A 17,586-nucleotide genomic window follows, 5' to 3' on the forward strand; every position below is an offset into this window, starting at 1 on the left:
GGGCCCCCGCAGAGCAATGCTGCCAACATCACAGTTTTGTCTGGGACTTAGCCCTGTTCCCACGGGGAGAAGGGTTTGCTGCCAGGGGCTGATGCCCACTGCCAAAGGCCTGGTCCAGGCACCCCGCTCATCAGCTGGTGTCGTTTGCAGTGGCTGGGAAGGGGCTGGATAAGGGGAAATGAAAGGTTTGGCAGGCCCATGTTCCCAACAGGTGAGGTCTGGCCAGGTGCAGCCAGGTTAGTGTAATGAAAGGAAATAGAATTAGAACTTTGAAGTGAAATTTGAGACTCGCATAAACTTGAACCTTTCCTGGGATTTGAAAAGAAGTAATTAACTTAGAAACTTTCTCCTTCAGTATTAAACTCTGCCACACTGGCTCCAGGAGGGAAATATTCTAGAATGGGTTCCCAAATATTGTGAATTCCATCAGCAGATATTAGGCAGATAATATGTTCTCTAGAATATTTAAGGGTATTAGAGGTTGGAAGAGAGGGTGAGGCTCATAATGTTTGGGTTCAGGAAGTTTCTATGTTAGCTAGGCTGGGTCCTCTCCTGGTTCCAGCACTAGCTGTGTGACCTCAGGCAAATGGCTTCCCACTTCTCTGAGCCTCAGTCTCTTTCTCCTATAAAAGGGGATAAGAGTAATAGTCAAATCTAAAATTGAGTAAGCACAAAGTATCCATGAAGCACTGTATTTGATGTTTTCTGTGTGTTAAGCCAGTCACTGTTTTGGGCAGCTGTGAAAATTAAATGCAGTCAAGTAGAGAGTGCCTGGCACATTATACGTCCTCAGTAAATGTTCTCTGGTAGTATTATTATTTGTAGGTGTATGAAATCGATGCATAGGCTGAATTTAATTGTGATATTATTTTAGCCATTCATTCATTCATTCATTCATTCATTCATTCTGCAAATACTTGTTGAGCCCTGACCCTGTGTGGGTGCCGGAGCCACAGTGGTGATGCTGTCTGTGCCCTGAAGAGCTCGCAGATGAGCAAGGCAGACACGCTGTAGGCAAGCAGTGACCACACCCCGTGAGGACTTTGCTAGGGACCAGCCAGGTTGCTGTAGGAGCATTGGGGAGCAAATAGCCCTGTCCCAGAGGCTGGGTTTGCCAAACGCAGCCCCGTGGGCGGGATAGGGATCCAGGGGCCTGGCCCCTCCGGAAGAGTGACAACTCATAGGAATAGGGAATCCTTAGGGTAGCATGAACCATGTGCCAGGAGTGGCTAATTAATCCTTACAATATGCGCTTGGTGCCATTACTACCCCTGTTTCTCAGACAAGGAGACGAAGGCACCAAAGGTTGTTCGAGGTCCCACAGCTAGCACGTGGCGGGGCCAGTGTTGGAGCCTGGAAATTTGGCGTCAGAGTTTCCCGTGGAAGGTGGATCGAGAGAGGGGAGCAGAGGTGCTCACCACTGGGAAGCGGCCTGAGGTTCCCTGGAGGGTGTTTGGAGACATGACTGCAAAGGGGGAGCAGGACAGAGCAGCAGCAGCAGCGCCTTGCCGGGAGGCTCTTAAGCAGGCGCTCTTTGGCCTTGGTGGGGTGAACAGTGTGGGCGCTGCGGAGGGATGGCCCTGCCTGTGCCGGAGGGATGGCCCTGCCTGTGCCGTGAGTGCCTCCGGGAATCTTGCTGGCCTGAAATGGGGCATGAATCTCTTTCTCTGCTTGAGGCATTTTTGCCTATTCAAAAGCATGTGGCAGAACCAGTTCCTAACCAGTTTCTATCAACTGTGGTTATTTCCTTCTACTCACATGTGCTCTCCAGTCCTCGTCAGCCAGATGGCTCCAGATGGCTCCTGCTCCTTCTTCCGCTCCCAAGGCTCAACTTTCAGCCCATGTTCGGTGCTGCTGTAACATCCCGCACTTGCCCTTCCGTTTCATTTGCTGATAATTTGACTCTGAGCTTCAGAGCAGAGACCATGTGTGTCTGTTCTCGCCCTTTCGCCCTGGCACAGGGCTGGAACCTAGCAGACAATCAGTATTTGATGCGTGAATGAGCAACCCGCACTTTTGGTGAATTGGGATTGACATCCACAAATCGGAGGGGCCTGACTGTGACACACACCCCTTCTGGAAGAAAGAGGCTGGGTGGTCAGAGCCTGAGCACACGGTCGCTACTGGGCTAGAAAGGGCCTGTGGAGGTGGAAGGCATCTGTTTGATGACTGAGCTGAGGGTGATGTTGGCTTCAGAGTAGACCAGTTCTTGGTTAGGACTGTCAGTAGCCTCCGTAGGTTGAGTGCAGGATGGGGTCCGACCTCACTCACTGGCTGCATGGCCCCTACAAGTGACTCAGACTCACCAAAGCTCAGTTTCCTTGTTAATAAAGTTGGCTGTAAAACTTCTTCACAGCACGCTCGGGAGGAAAACAACGAGGTGACATATGAAGAGTGATGCACGTCCCTGGCTTAAATACTTGGCCAATAAATGCTATTATGATTGTTACCATATTCTTCTTTTAATGCGTCTTAGTTTTTTAAATTTTTTTTTTAAATTTTTTTAATGTTTTTTTTTATTATGTTATGTTAGTCACCACACAGTACATCCCTGGTTTCTGATGTAAAGTTCGATGATTCATTAGTTGCGTATAACACCCAGTGCACCATGCAATACGTGCCCTCCTTACTACCCATCACCAGCCTATCCCATTCCCCCACCCCCTCCCCTCTGAAGCCCTCAGTTTGTTTCTCATAGTCCATAGTCTCTCATGCTTCATTCCCCCTTCTAATTACCCCCCCTTTCTTTATCCCTTTTTTCCCCTACCGATCTTCCTAGTTCTTATGTTCCATAGATGAGAGAAACCATATGATAATTGTCTTTCTCTGCTTGACTTATTTCACTTAGCATTATCTCCTCCAGTGCCGTCCATGTTGCAGCAAATGTTGAGAATTCGTTCTTTCTGATAGCTGAGTAATATTCCATTGTATATATGGACCACAGCTTCTTAATCCAGTCATCTGTTGAAGGGCATCTCGGTTCCTTCCACGATTTAGCTATTGTGGACAATGCTGCTATGAACACTGGGGTGCCTATGGCCCTTCTTTTCACTACGTCTGTATCTTTGGGGTAAATACCCAGTAGTGCAATTGCTGGATCATAGGGTAGCTCAATTTTTAACTTTTTAAGGGACCTCCACACTGTTTTCCAGAGTGGCTGTACCAACTTGCATTCCCACCAACAATGTAGGAGGGATCCCCTTTCTCCACATCCTCTCCAACAATTGTTGTTTCTTGCCTTGTCTATCTTTGCCATTCTAACTGGCGTAAGGTGGTATCTCAGTGTGGTTTTGATTTGAATTTCCCTGATGGCTAATGATTTTGAACATTTTTTCATGTGTCTGTTAGCCATTTGTATGTCATCATTGGAAATGCGTCTAGTTTTTAACATACTCTATTTAATTTTCAAGCCATCCTTGTGATCTAAGTTACGACTCTCATGTTTTAGGTAAAGGACCCTCAGGCTTGAATGAGTTAAGGAACTGCTCAGGGTTCCACCCAGAGTTAGGGCAAGGCTGGGATTCAAACCCAGGTCTGCCTTGCCCCCAAACCCAGTTCTCTTTCCATTCCATTCCATTCCATTGTCCGAAATGGGCCGTCACGAAGTTTAATTGGGAGAAAGTATCTGACACAGCAGAGACAGGTCTGACCTGCGTGGGAGGAGCTGTGACAGAATTCNTTCTAACTGGCGTAAGGTGGTATCTCAGTGTGGTTTTGATTTGAATTTCCCTGATGGCTAATGATCTTGAACATTTTTTCATGTGTCTGTTAGCCATTTGTATGTCATCATTGGAAATGCGTAGTTTTTAACATACTCTATTTAATTTTCAAGCCATCCTTGTGATCTAAGTTACGACTCTCATGTTTTAGGTAAAGGACCCTCAGGCTTGAATGAGTTAAGGAACTGCTCAGGGTTCCACCCAGAGTTAGGGCAAGGCTGGGATTCAAACCCAGGTCTGCCTTGCCCCCAAACCCAGTTCTCTTTCCATTCACTGGTGTCCGAAATGGGCCGTCACAAAGTTTAATTGGGAGAAAGTATCTGACACAGCAGAGACAGGTCTGACCTGCGTGGGAGGAGCTGTGACGGAATCCTACAACAAGGGGCTTTTCTGGCCGCGGCCAAGCGGACCCCTTGTGTGCTGCCCTGGGCCCCGGGTTTTGTCCTCCAAGCCTTTTCTCATGCTGCCCTCTCCCCTGGGTCACCCCCTCCATCGGAGTCCTCCTCTTTAAGTCTGACCTGTCCTGGTAAAGGCGCAGGAGACAGGCCACAAGCCAGGGTGTGCTGTGTGGCCCTCACTTGTTTTAAGTTAGGGTTGTGTGTGTCCTCGGGTGTGAAAGAGAACATTGAAAACAGACTGGAGGTGAATAAGATAAAAACAATAGCTCTCTGTGTCGGGCTCTATTTCTCAAAGTTTAAAAATGAACATGGATGACTTTTGCAAACAGAACACAAAGTTATTTTAAGAACCAGAGTGTGTCTTCAAGACGCAGCTCAAATGCCCCCTCCTGTGTGGAGCCGTGATGTCACCTGGGTGTGTTTGCCTGGCAGGGTCTCCATCCCTGCATCTGTCTTTGCCCCCGTGGGTCTCTCCGAGCAGAAGCGCGGCTGAGCGGAAGGGCTCCAGGCCTCCTGGCCGCCAGGGCAGCGGAGGGCGGTCTTGGAATGTTTGGGAGCTCTTACCCTCTGTTAAGTTCGTGTCATCATTTCCCTATCAGCCTTTCAAGGTAGGCTCACCGATCATCCTCAGTCTAAGAAACTGTCTGGAAGCTTAAACAGAGTCATTAGAAAGTCAGAAGAGTCCCTTTCCAGCTCCCCTTCCCACACCCCACAGGGACCCGAGTTGCGGCCATCTTAATCCTGGGAGGGTGACATGATCTTCTGGGTCCCCGTATCTTGGTCTGTCCCTCACCTTCTCCACCTTCTTTCCCCTGACTTGGTCCCACCGTCCTTGCCATCTGGTTCCCATCTTGGGCGTCTCCGAGACTTACAGCTCACTTACTGGAAGTCTTCTCTGACAGGCTCTGCTTTCTCATGCAGGCTCGCCCTTGCCTTCCTGTGTCACAGCATTTATCACTTCTTACTGAACTTGGCCTTTCTCTCCACTGTGTCTTTCTCTTTCTCCAACCAGACTGAAGGACAGGAGTCTAACTTCTTTATCCCCAGTGTCTAGCTGGCATAAATTAGGTATTCAGTGAATATTTGTTAAATTAATTAATATACTCATTTCAATGGCCCTGTAAAGTGACCGTTTACAAATGAACAAAAATGAGGGGTTTGCTCAGTCACGGCCAGTAAGTTTTGGCACTGATTCTAGAACATAGATCTTTTGATATCTAGTTCAGCTTGGCTGAAATGCTAAAATTTAAAGAAGCAGGGGCGGGGGGGGGAATTCTGCCAGTTCTAGGGGGAATGGAAACAGTAATCATGGTCCAGCATAAGCTAAGGTATATTTAGGTTGTTTATATGCTTTTCCTTGTCTAAGAAAAAACTCAAACATGTTTTGTTTTTTAACATAACCTTTATTTCTTTTTCAATTATTTGCTTAGTGTAATTTCTAGGAGTTGGGATGTGAGGCCAAGTGATTGGGCATTTTAGATGGCTCTCAATATTACTGCCAAATTGCTTACCAAAAACTTCAGAGAAGTATGTGACTGTCAGTTTTACCGTTTACACACCAGCATTGGGGATTATTATTACTTAAAATTTTCTTTACTCTCAGAGATATAAAGTTGTGTGGCATTATTATTTTTTTTTATTTCTTTGTGAACAACTGAGGTCCAGTATTGTTTTCTATGTCTATATTCTTGTGAGACTCACATGTTCATGCTCCTTATTGTGCTATTGTTTTCCAAAAATAGTCGAAGGCATTTGTGGAAGACAGACTCAACTATTTAATCAAGTGCCAAGTGGAAGGCCCTGCTGGGAGGAAACAGAGATGACTAAGAATTCCTCCTAAGCGGGATACTGAAGTTGGAGAGATGGATGTGGCCAAACTGTCCAACCGAGAGATCAGTAATGGGTCGTAGAACAGTTAGAAGAATAGTAGAATGCCTGACTTGGAGAGTATCCGGGAAGTCTTCAAAGAGGAAGTGTCATTTATTCTAGGTTGGAAAGGTTGAAAAACACTTAGAAGGAACTCCTAGGTCGACAAAGCTGTGTGAGCAGGCGTCGAGCCCATGATGTCCTGGGACACTTTGTCCCTGAGAACATTTCGTGTGAGTGTTTGTATCAGTTAGGGGGTTTTGGTGGCAGGGAAGAGAATATCCAATGAAAAGAGGTTTTACTAAGTAAGAAAATTTTATTATCTCACAAAACAGGTAGGCAGCTGTTTGGGGGGTTAGCTAATTAGGCACAACATGACACTCGGAACCCCCAGTCCCTCCGCCTTTCCTCTCTGCTACCTCAGTGTGGACTTCATCCTCAGGCTGCTCTCATCCCAGTTGAAAGCTCGCTGCCTCGCTATCGTGTCTGCTCAGCCATGTTCAAAACCAGGACAGGCCAGACTCTCTCACCTGTTTGTTTGTTGCTTTTGCATAAGACAAAAAATACTTGTTTTTTCATAGTTTTGGAGGCCAGAACTTCAAAATCAAGACCTCCAGTAACTTTTTTAGGGAAAAGTATCTTTCTAGAAGCTTCCAGAGAGCTTTTCTCTAAGTCTAATAGGCCGACACCATGTCACCTGCCACACCTACCTCATCAGTGGCTCGATGGGTAGATTGAAGTTAATCAGCATTCACCTCTCTAGGATTCGAGGGGGAATTACCCTCCTTGAACACATGGTCCCCTCTAAATTGCAGTTCTGTGAATAAGCAGGAAGCTGAGTACGTACAATAGTTGAATAAGCAACAGCAGTATCTGCCGCAGATACTAATTCATCAGAATTATACCAATCTTGACAAATTTTCATCAAGGAAATATTTTCTGAATTCAACTTTATTAGGCTAATTTATTTAAAAATTTCTTTTCCCTCAGCCTACTTTGCTTTCTTCCACTTTCATTTTTGTTTCACTGAAATCTTTTTTTATGGGCACGGATTCTTTTCATGTAAATTCATGCCACAGATTAATTTCACTGACCATTTTACATGTTCTTAATAAATTTTGTTGATTATAGTTGTAGGTTTTGACATCCTTAATTTTCTTTTGAGACTGTAATCCATACCAGTCTTCTTGGGTCAAATTTTGTGGACCAAGAAATTTTATGTTGACTATTTCTATCAATAGTCTTTAGTAGGAATTGGATGAGGCTAATTATATGTATTTCTCTGCTAATCCACGATGATATTGTGAGCAGTTCTTCTTAGATGCCAAGATCGATCTGTTGTCCCAGTTGCTGTGTTGTGGAAGTCCACAAAACAGAGCCCCACAATCCAAATCTTGCCTGATGCCTGTTTTCATAGGACTGTAAGCTAAGAATGATTTTTATAGATGAATGTTTGTAATCTGTTCTATGGTAGAGAACATGAACTTTGAACCCCAGTTAAGAAAAATGTTGCCTCCTCCCCCAAAACAATTTCATTATTCTTATTAGTAGACCTATATTACCAAAACTGTACTCAATTACTATTACTATGTTTTGAATTTTATCAGTATAAGCTTTGTGGAAATTTGTTTCCTCTTGTTATATATATATGACATGATATTTTTTATTTTGCCTCTTAGCCCCCAAACCATAAAATATTTACTATCTGGCCCTTTACAGAAAAAGTTTGCCAGCCCTTGCTCTGTGATATTGCTATCCTGGTTCTCCTGGGCACTTACACTCCCCCTCCCTTACCCCACACTGTTCCGTGGGGTTAGCAGGAGCAAATGGTGGGTTGGTAGGGTCCGAATCATAGATTCAGGTGTCCGTCCGCAGTTGGAAAAATAGTAAATTGGGTGAACACAGTCATATTGCTCAGTGATAAAGAGAGACAGCTCTTCAACTCAAATGAATTATGTCAAATAAAAATGCAAAGTGATCTAAAAGTTTTCTGTACGTCAGTTTCCCCTTTTTCCTTATTCAAGAAGATATCTAACATGTTGGAAGAGCTCCCATGGTCATTGCTTTCAAAACATCAGTATTTGAGGTTTCCCCGAATGCTTGCAAGCATTGGGATACATAGGAGAGTTGAGAGACCCTTTACTTTTCCTACTGAAGGTCCCTCTTTTTTCTTTCCTTTAACAGATGAGGAAAAAGAAAACAATAGAGCATCCAAGCCCCACTCCACTCCTGCTACTCTTCAATGGTAAGTTCATTTTCAGGAAGTCCTCTCTTGATGGGGCTCTCATGCAACTGTCGCTTCCTACCCACGGAGCAAGGATGTCACTGGGAAGNGATATCTAACATGTTGGAAGAGCTCCCATGGTCATTGCTTTCAAAACATCAGTATTTGAGGTTTCCCCGAATGCTTGCAAGCATTGGGATACATAGGAGAGTTGAGAGACCCTTTACTTTTCCTACTGAAGGTCCCTCTTTTTTCTTTCCTTTAACAGATGAGGAAAAAGAAAACAATAGAGCATCCAAGCCCCACTCCACTCCTGCTACTCTTCAATGGTAAGTTCATTTTCAGGAAGTCCTCTCTTGATGGGGCTCTCATGCAACTGTCGCTTCCTACCCACGGAGCAGGGTGTCACTGGGAAGTTTGACATTGTCGTGAGAACTTGACATCCAATAGCCCACATGCAATCAATTTAATTTGCAGCTCTGTGTAAAATACTCAACTTAGAACCAGCCTGGAGACTTGGATTTTCATATTTATTGTATTTGGGGGTAGATTTTGTTTCCCATCATCCAGACCCTGGCAAGGACTGGATCCCACTGAGTGTTGTTAACTGATTTAATGGAATGCATTGTTACAATAACGTTGTAGCAAATTATAGAAACATAGGTGTGTTCACCCCTACCAATGAGTCCTTAATGAATTCATACTTCATTGCAACTATACTACAATTATTTTAACATTAATAACATGAACAAGCAGTATCTACTTCAGTGGCTTTCCTTTTAGTATTTGAAATTCCTGGACTTGGTGATATATTTAATGGATGCCGTTTGAGTGGTTGCTCTCATGTTTGAGGTTTACAGGTAAATTCTCTAAGAATCTCACTTAGAAATTGTGTTGTAGCTTTGAACACCGGAGCTGTCTACGCCTGAGATTTATCCCTCAAANCATCATCCAGACCCTGGCAAGGACTGGATCCCACTGAGTGTTGTTAACTGATTTAATGGAATGCATTGTTACAATAACGTTGTAGCAAATTATGGAAACATAGGTGTGTTCACCCCTACCAATGAGTCCTTAATGAATTCATACTTCATTGCAACTATACTACAATTATTTTAACATTAATAACATGAACAAGCAGTATCTACTTCAGTGGCTTTCCTTTTAGTATTTGAAATTCCTGGACTTGGTGAAATATTTAATGGATGCCGTTTGAGTGGTTGCTCTCATGTTTGAGGTTTACAGGTAAATTCTCTAAGAACCTCACTTAGAAATTGTGTTGTAGCTTTGAACACCGGAGCTGTCTACGCCTGAGATTTATCCCTCAAACATCGTGTCAGTTAGGGCTGTTATTCTCCTAGCAGCCCAGCCCAGCGCACCTGAGGGAATTAAGGAAGGAAGGGGAGGGAAGAAGGAATGGGGAACGGAAGGCACGAAGAGCTATTACGTGCCAGGCTCCATGCTAAGCACTTCCTATACGTGCCTCATGCCTGGTCTCATTCTCACGATTCTCTGCAGTTGGTATTGTTATGCCCATTTCACAGATGAAGTAAATAAAGCTTAGACAGTTAAGTCATTTGCCTGAATATACACAGAACCATGAAGTGGCACAGGCAGGAATCTGGCTGGGTCTCTTTAACCGCAAAGCCCCTGCTTTGGAAGAAAGGAAGAGAAGACCGGGGAAGGATGGAGAGGAGAGGACAAATGAGAAGGNGGGAATTAAGGAAGGAAGGGGAGGGAAGAAGGAATGGGGAACGGAAGGCACGAAGAGCTATTACGTGCCAGGCTCCATGCTAAGCACTTCCTATACGTGCCTCATGCCTGGTCTCATTCTCACGATTCTCTGAAGTTGGTATTGTTATGCCCATTTCACAGATGAAGTNTGACACTCGGAACCCCCAGTCCCTCCGCCTTTCCTCTCTGCTACCTCAGTGTGGACTTCATCCTCAGGCTGCTCTCATCCCAGTTGAAAGCTCGCTGCCTCGCTATCGTGTCTGCTCAGCCATGTTCAAAACCAGGACAGGCCAGACTCTCTCACCTGTTTGTTTGTTGCTTTTGCATAAGACAAAAAATACTTGTTTTTTCATAGTTTTGGAGGCCAGAACTTCAAAATCAAGACCTCCAGTAACTTTTTTAGGGAAAAGTATCTTTCTAGAAGCTTCCAGAGAGCTTTTCTCTAAGTCTAATAGGCCGACACCATGTCACCTGCCACACCTACCTCATCAGTGGCTCGATGGGTAGATTGAAGTTAATCAGCATTCACCTCTCTAGGATTCGAGGGGGAATTACCCTCCTTGAACACATGGTCCCCTCTAAATTGCAGTTCTGTGAATAAGCAGGAAGCTGAGTACGTACAATAGTTGAATAAGCAACAGCAGTATCTGCCGCAGATACTAATTCATCAGAATTATACCAATCTTGACAAATTTTCATCAAGGAAATATTTTCTGAACTCAACTTTATTAGGCTAATTTATTAAAAAATTTCTTTTCCCTCAGCCTACTTTGCTTTCTTCCACTTTCATTTTTGTTTCACTGAAATCTTTTTTTTATGGGCACGGATTCTTTTCATATAAATTCATGCCACAGATTAATTTCACTGACCATTTTACATGTTCTTAATAAATTTTGTTGATTATAGTTGTAGGTTTTGACATCCTTAATTTTCTTTTGAGACTGTAATCCATACCAGTCTTCTTGGGTCAAATTTTGTGGACCAAGAAATTTTATGTTGACTATTTCTATCAATAGTCTTTAGTAGGAATTGGATGAGGCTAATTATATGTATTTCTCTGCTAATCCACGATGATATTGTGAGCAGTTCTTCTTAGACGCCAAGATCGATCTGTTGTCCCAGTTGCTGTGTTGTGGAAGTCCACAAAACAGAGCCCCACAATCCAAATCTTGCCTGATGCCTGTTTTCATAGGACTGTAAGCTAAGAATGATTTTTATAGACGAATGTTTGTAATCTGTTCTATGGTAGAGAACATGAACTTTGAACCCCAGTTAAGAAAAATGTTGCCTCCTCCCCCAAAACAATTTCATTATTCTTATTAGTAGACCTATATTACCAAAACTGTACTCAATTACTATTACTATGTTTTGAATTTTATCAGTATAAGCTTTGTGGAAATTTGTTTCCTCTTGTTATATATATATGACATGATATTTTTTATTTTGCCTCTTAGCCCCCAAACCATAAAATATTTACTATCTGGCCCTTTACAGAAAAAGTTTGCCAGCCCTTGCTCTGTGATATTGCTATCCTGGTTCTCCTGGGCACTTACACTCCCCCTCCCTTACCCCACACTGTTCCGTGGGGTTAGCAGGAGCAAATGGTGGGTTGGTAGGGTCCGAATCATAGATTCAGGTGTCCGTCCGCAGTTGGAAAAATAGTAAATTGGGTGAACACAGTCATATTGCTCAGTGATAAAGAGAGACAGCTCTTCAACTCAAATGAATTATGTCAAATAAAAATGCAAAGTGATCTAAAAGTTTTCTGTACGTCAGTTTCCCCTTTTTCCTTATTCAAGAAGATATCTAACATGTTGGAAGAGCTCCCATGGTCATTGCTTTCAAAACATCAGTATTTGAGGTTTCCTCGAATGCTTGCAAGCATTGGGATACATAGGAGAGTTGAGAGACCCTTTACTTTTCCTACTGAAGGTCCCTCTTTTTTCTTTCCTTTAACAGATGAGGAAAAAGAAAACAATAGAGCATCCAAGCCCCACTCCACTCCTGCTACTCTTCAATGGTAAGTTCATTTTCAGGAAGTCCTCTCTTGATGGGGCTCTCATGCAACTGTCGCTTCCTACCCACGGAGCAGGGTGACTGGGAAGTTTGACATTGTCGTGAGAACTTGACATCCAATAGCCCACATGCAATCAATTTAATTTGCAGCTCTGTGTAAAATACTCAACTTAGAACCAGCCTGGAGACTTGGATTTTCATATTTATTGTATTTGGGGGTAGATTTTGTTTCCCATCATCCAGACCCTGGCAAGGACTGGATCCCACTGAGTGTTGTTAACTGATTTAATGGAATGCATTGTTACAATAACGTTGTAGCAAATTATGGAAACATAGGTGTGTTCACCCCTACCAATGAGTCCTTAATGAATTCATACTTCATTGCAACTATACTACAATTATTTTAACATTAATAACATGAACAAGCAGTATCTACTTCAGTGGCTTTCCTTTTAGTATTTGAAATTCCTGGACTTGGTGATATATTTAATGGATGCCGTTTGAGTGGTTGCTCTCATGTTTGAGGTTTACAGGTAAATTCTCTAAGAATCTCACTTAGAAATTGTGTTGTAGCTTTGAACACCGGAGCTGTCTACGCCTGAGATTTATCCCTCAAACATCGTGTCAGTTAGGGCTGTTATTCTCCTAGCAGCCCAGCCCAGCGCACCTGAGGGAATTAAGGAAGGAAGGGGAGGGAAGAAGGAATGGGGAACGGAAGGCACGAAGAGCTATTACGTGCCAGGCTCCATGCTAAGCACTTCCTATACGTGCCTCATGCCTGGTCTCATTCTCACGATTCTCTGAAGTTGGTATTGTTATGCCCATTTCACAGATGAAGTAAATAAAGCTTAGACAGTTAAGTCATTTGCCTGAATATACACAGAACCATGAAGTGGCACAGGCAGGAATCTGGCTGGGTCTCTTTAACCGCAAAGCCCCTGCTTTGGAAGAAAGGAAGAGAAGACCAGGGAAGGATGGAGAGGAGAGGACAAATGAGAAGAGGAAGCAGATGGGCTTTAATGAGCAAATCACATTAGATTCTCCCGACTAATCCACGCACAGGTGGGAGGAAGACCGCATCGGGGGAAAGCGTTCAAGAGCGTAACTCAATCTTCTCTAACAAGGGTCTCAACAGTCAGCTTGCTTGGCTGCAAGGAGAGCAAGGGCTGTTTGCAGGAGCTTGATTTCCAGACTTTGGCTTGTTTCCATCGTTTTGTCCTATATTCTTTTTCTCATTGCATTTGCTGCTTTTTGCTTGCTTTAAAATTCTACTCTACTTCCCTGGTCAAACCTCTGCCTGCACCCGTCCCCCCAAATTGTGGCCACACAAATTCCCATAATGCCAGGACATCTAACAAGGCAGAAGTTTCTAGAAATGCAAGGAATCGGCAGACACTGTGACTTTAATAACCTGAACACGTTGCACATTTCAGAATCAAAAATGTGAAAGGGAGCAGAAGAAAATACCTTGTTCATGCCTGTTTCTCTATGATTCTCGACATCTGCCTGCCAACAGTGAGGCGATAGACAGTGCAGTCTCTTAGGTCAGACTGCCAGAAATTAATGTCCAGCCTTGCCACTCCCCAGCTGTGGAACCTTGGATGAGGTCCTTCACCTCCTGTGCCTCAGTCTACTCCCCTGTAAAATGGGAATAGCTGTGTATCTAACTTCTAGGGTAGTCATCAAGAGGGAACGAGTTTGTACGAGCCAAGTGTTTGAAGCGTCTGACGTGGAGCCCGTTGCTCAGCATAACCCCCCTTCTGAGTCGCTCAGGGCATCCTGGAGTCAGGGTTCTCTCCTTCCTGATGTAGGCACAGTCGGTTTGCTCCTACTGTCCCTAATTCTGTACAAAATATCTGTTTCTACATAAAGGGTCACATAGATCATTCCAGAAGAAATGACATCTTCCAATTCACAAAGTCAAGCTGGGGATTTTTTTTTAAATATATTTGCTTTCAAGGCCAAATCAGATTTGAGAATTTGGCAATTTTTGTTTTAGTGTTATCAAAAGACATCAAGTTGTTCAAAGAATATCAAATTGCCCTCCAGCTTCCTTTCTATGTAGAAGATAGAATTTTAGTCACTAATTCAGGAAATGTTGGTCGAGCACCTACTATTTGCTAGACCCTGTTTCTAGGCTCTGAGAATGCACTGGTGAATCAGACAGCCCAGGGATAGCGGCTGGTGGGGGGAATTTATAACGATGTAAAAGTGTCATATTAATGATAAAGAAACAAGGAATACATTAGATACTGACAGATGCTGTGCAGAGAATTCGAATCGGCTGTCAGGGTAGTGTCTCAGAGGGTATTTTAGGAGGAGTGGTGTGGGAAAGCTTCCCAGGGGAGGTGACATTGAAGTGGACATTTGTATGACAAGAAGCCCTCACTGACAACATGACAATGTGAAAATCGGGGTTGGGGATCATTCTAGGCAGAGGGAACAGCTTCTAAAAAGGCTGTACTATTGTAGGTCGGGCTGAGCAGAGATGTACATGCAGGTGTTTTATTCGGGTGTGCCCCCAGTATCGAGACGTGGGAGTGTGAGGGACACTAGGATAGGCAGAGGGGGTGTCAGACTGACAGGAGGCTGTGGCAGAGTCTTCAGCGATCCCGTAGGGAGTTCTGAGGCTGGGCTGGCCCTTCAGAGAGACCAGGATCTGGGCAATGGATCCAGGCCCTTATCCCCTCCCCCATTGCCCATCACTTATGTCAGCGGCCCCCTGGGAGGGGGTGAAGCTTTGGGCAAGGCAGTGCCCTTCACATTCTGCTGAGGACAACTCCCTGGGAAGGACGGCCTCAGTAACCCACTTCCCAGCAGTGAGGAAGGACGCCTCAGTCCTCGGGGTAACCTGGGCCCACACCTGGGCCCACATCACAGCATCTGCCGCTCCCTCCAGGATGGGAGGCAGGCTGAGCTCATTCAAGGAGCCACAGCGGCCGCCAATGTGGGGCACAGAGGGGGGAGGAGAGGGATAAAGATGAGGGAGGAGAGGGAGTCAGGGAGAGGATCTGTAAACAGCAGAGAAGAAAAAGAACATTCCTCTCTCTCTCTTTTTTAGAGATTTTATTTATTTATTGTTTGTTTGTTTGTTTATATATTGGGGGGAGGGGGAGAGGGAGAGAAAGAATCCCAAGTAGACTCCATGCTGAACAAGGAGCCCTCCGTGAGGTTCGATCCCACAACCCCAAGGTCACGACCTGGGCTGAAACCAAGAGTCAGGTGCCCAACAAACTAAGCCACCTAGGCACGCCAACATTTCTCTTTTTTTATCTTTTTATTTTATTTTTATTTATTTTTTATTATGTTCAGTTAGCCAACATAGAGTGCATCATTAGTTTTCGATGTAGTGTTCAACGTTTCGTTGGTTGCGTATAACTCCCAGTGTTCATCACCACACGTGCCCTCCTTAATACCCATCAACCGACATTTCTCTGAAATAAAAACAGAGTCACGCTTAAAACCATGGTGGGAGACACGTGACCTCCTATATAAAGTTGCACGTGAGCAAAATTTTTAGAGTGTAGTTTCAGTACAAATCCTTTGTCTCTCAAAAGGAACTGGACGCACCCTCCATTTCGCAAGGGAAAATGACATCATTCAGACTGTGTACCCTTTCTGCTCTGGCCACCAGTGAGTTCAGAGCTAAATCTGATGTTCACGTATTTTTCCATGTCTTTCCTTCATCTGACTTTCTTCTCTTTCTTTTGTGAGCGTCTTAGAAAAAGGCAAGATAGAACTAAATTCAATAAATACTTATTTTGTTTCTATTTTATTTACACAATTGATATGTTTTCTCATTTAAAAACTAAAACATCGTTGATAAGGCTAACGTCCGTTCTTGGTCATGGTTCCTGCCTCCTTCTCCGGAGCAATCCTGTTACCAGTGAGAAGTGTGCTTATGTGTTTACAGTCTCTTGTCTATGCATTTACATGTATGTGTACCAACACGAGTTCCTGAATTGCGATTTTTTAAATTTTGTGTTTCCTGCTTTCCAAAAGGAATGCAGACACACTGCATTGATACACAACTTGCTCCTTTCTCACTGGAATGTGCCAAAGCCATACACACATTGGTCTGTAAAGAACAACCTCCCTGTAACCGCTGGGCACGATTCCACATACATACGACAGCAGCAGATAGATTTCCCCACTTTCCTCTTGATGGGCATTCAGGTTGTGTCCAAATCTCATCTTCACCCTTACCTACAGCACTGCGAAGAACAGCTTCATACCCACCCCCTGGCACACCTGAGGGAATGTTCTCCATGTTGGCGTCAAGAAATAGAAGAGTCCGGTCCTCAGAGAATGTTAGTGGGACTAAAGTTTGCCCACTCAAATGGCTTTACCATTTTGTATCTTCACCCACGGTAGAAAATACTTTAAGAAATAAATAAATAAGGGGCACCTGGCTGGCTCAGTTGGTTAAGGGTCTGACTTTTGATTTTGGCTTCGATCATGATCTCAGGGTTATGAGATCGAGCCCCGAGTTGGGCTCCGTGCTGGGCTTGGAGCCTACTTGGGAGCCTACTTGAGATTCTCTCTCTCCCTTTCTCTTTGCCCCTCCCCCCATCCCACTCTTTCTCTCTCTAAAAAAAAAAGGAACCTAGCTCCACACCATTGCATCTCATTCTCTGAGGTACGTGCCTCCTTCATGCCATCCTGTCTCTGCAATGGCAGCGTGCAGCCCCTCAGGGCCACGAGGGGGGCAGGCCCAGGAAAGGATGTTGGTCTCCCTGCCAAGGTGGCCCGACTTGGCTGAGCTCTCTTGGGACCCTTGGCTTGTTCTGGGAATTGGGTTAGGAGCTATTTGCTTCTCCACCGTCTCCCTTCTTGCCATGAGCCCCCTCCCCATCGCCCTCGAGACCACCCCCAGTCTAAGAACAAATAATACAGTGGCCGAGCAGCCTAAAATAATTGGGGCCACATGATCTGGAGGCAGCTCCCAGCAGAAAACAGGCAAATATTGTCAAATGCCTTCTGCCAAACACTTTCCCGCATCCTTGGTCACGAGGGTTAGTAAAGCCCAAGCCGCTGGGGATGGTGAGCGCTGCTGGAATCCCGGCCACACAATAACCTCTATTCAAGCAGAGGATTTGGGAATGGAAAGCAGCCTGTTCCACCATCCTGGCCTGCTTGCAGCCAGCACATGTCCCCCTGCGCAGCCCCACCCTCTCACACACCTCCCTTGTCGCCTGTGTCACTTCTGGCTCCTTGTGGGCCAGTCAGGGCTCGAGGTGTCCCCACTTCCAGCAATTTATGGAGCGAGGGAGGCCCTTCCCCAACAGTGGAGGAGAGAAGACCAAATTGTCACTTCGTTGGGGGGCATTTGTTTCTTTCTTTCAAAAAAATAAAATGAGGTCTTGGTTCACAGCTCCTAGACCACAGTCATCAAGTGTGACCAGAACCTGACGTTTTTGTACCCATTTCTGACATGGTCCTTTATTCAACAGCGACATAACATTATTTGCTTCCATAATAGGAGTTAGGCCACCTGGTTCTGGAGGGGGAGGCTGAACATTTTTAGGTCTGAAAACAGCCAGAGATGTCAGGTAATGCCAGCAGGTGTGACGACGTCCTCCCCTGCAGATGGAGAGACATCAGTCAGGGCAACGTGAAGGGTGGGTCG

General features: G+C 44.7%; 1 protein-coding gene across 2 annotated transcripts in view; it reads left to right on the forward strand.

Annotated features, from left to right (window-relative positions):
- The window catches only part of RFX4 (regulatory factor X4), a 163,985-nt gene that overhangs the window by 44,500 nt on the left and 101,899 nt on the right, over positions 1-17,586 (forward strand). Inside the window, exon 3 of one of the 2 annotated variants that reach the window (XM_034644081.1) lies at positions 8,168-8,228. In XM_034644081.1, the coding sequence (XP_034499972.1) occupies positions 8,168-8,228 (61 nt within the window). Of the gene's footprint in view, positions 1-8,167; positions 8,229-11,894; positions 11,962-17,586 lie in introns of those variants that run through there. The other variant, XM_034644080.1, reaches the window with a different exon arrangement.

The sequence above is a fragment of the Ailuropoda melanoleuca genome, chromosome 15 (assembly GCF_002007445.2).
Source record: "Ailuropoda melanoleuca isolate Jingjing chromosome 15, ASM200744v2, whole genome shotgun sequence".
Classification (NCBI taxonomy): Eukaryota; Metazoa; Chordata; class Mammalia; order Carnivora; family Ursidae; genus Ailuropoda; species Ailuropoda melanoleuca.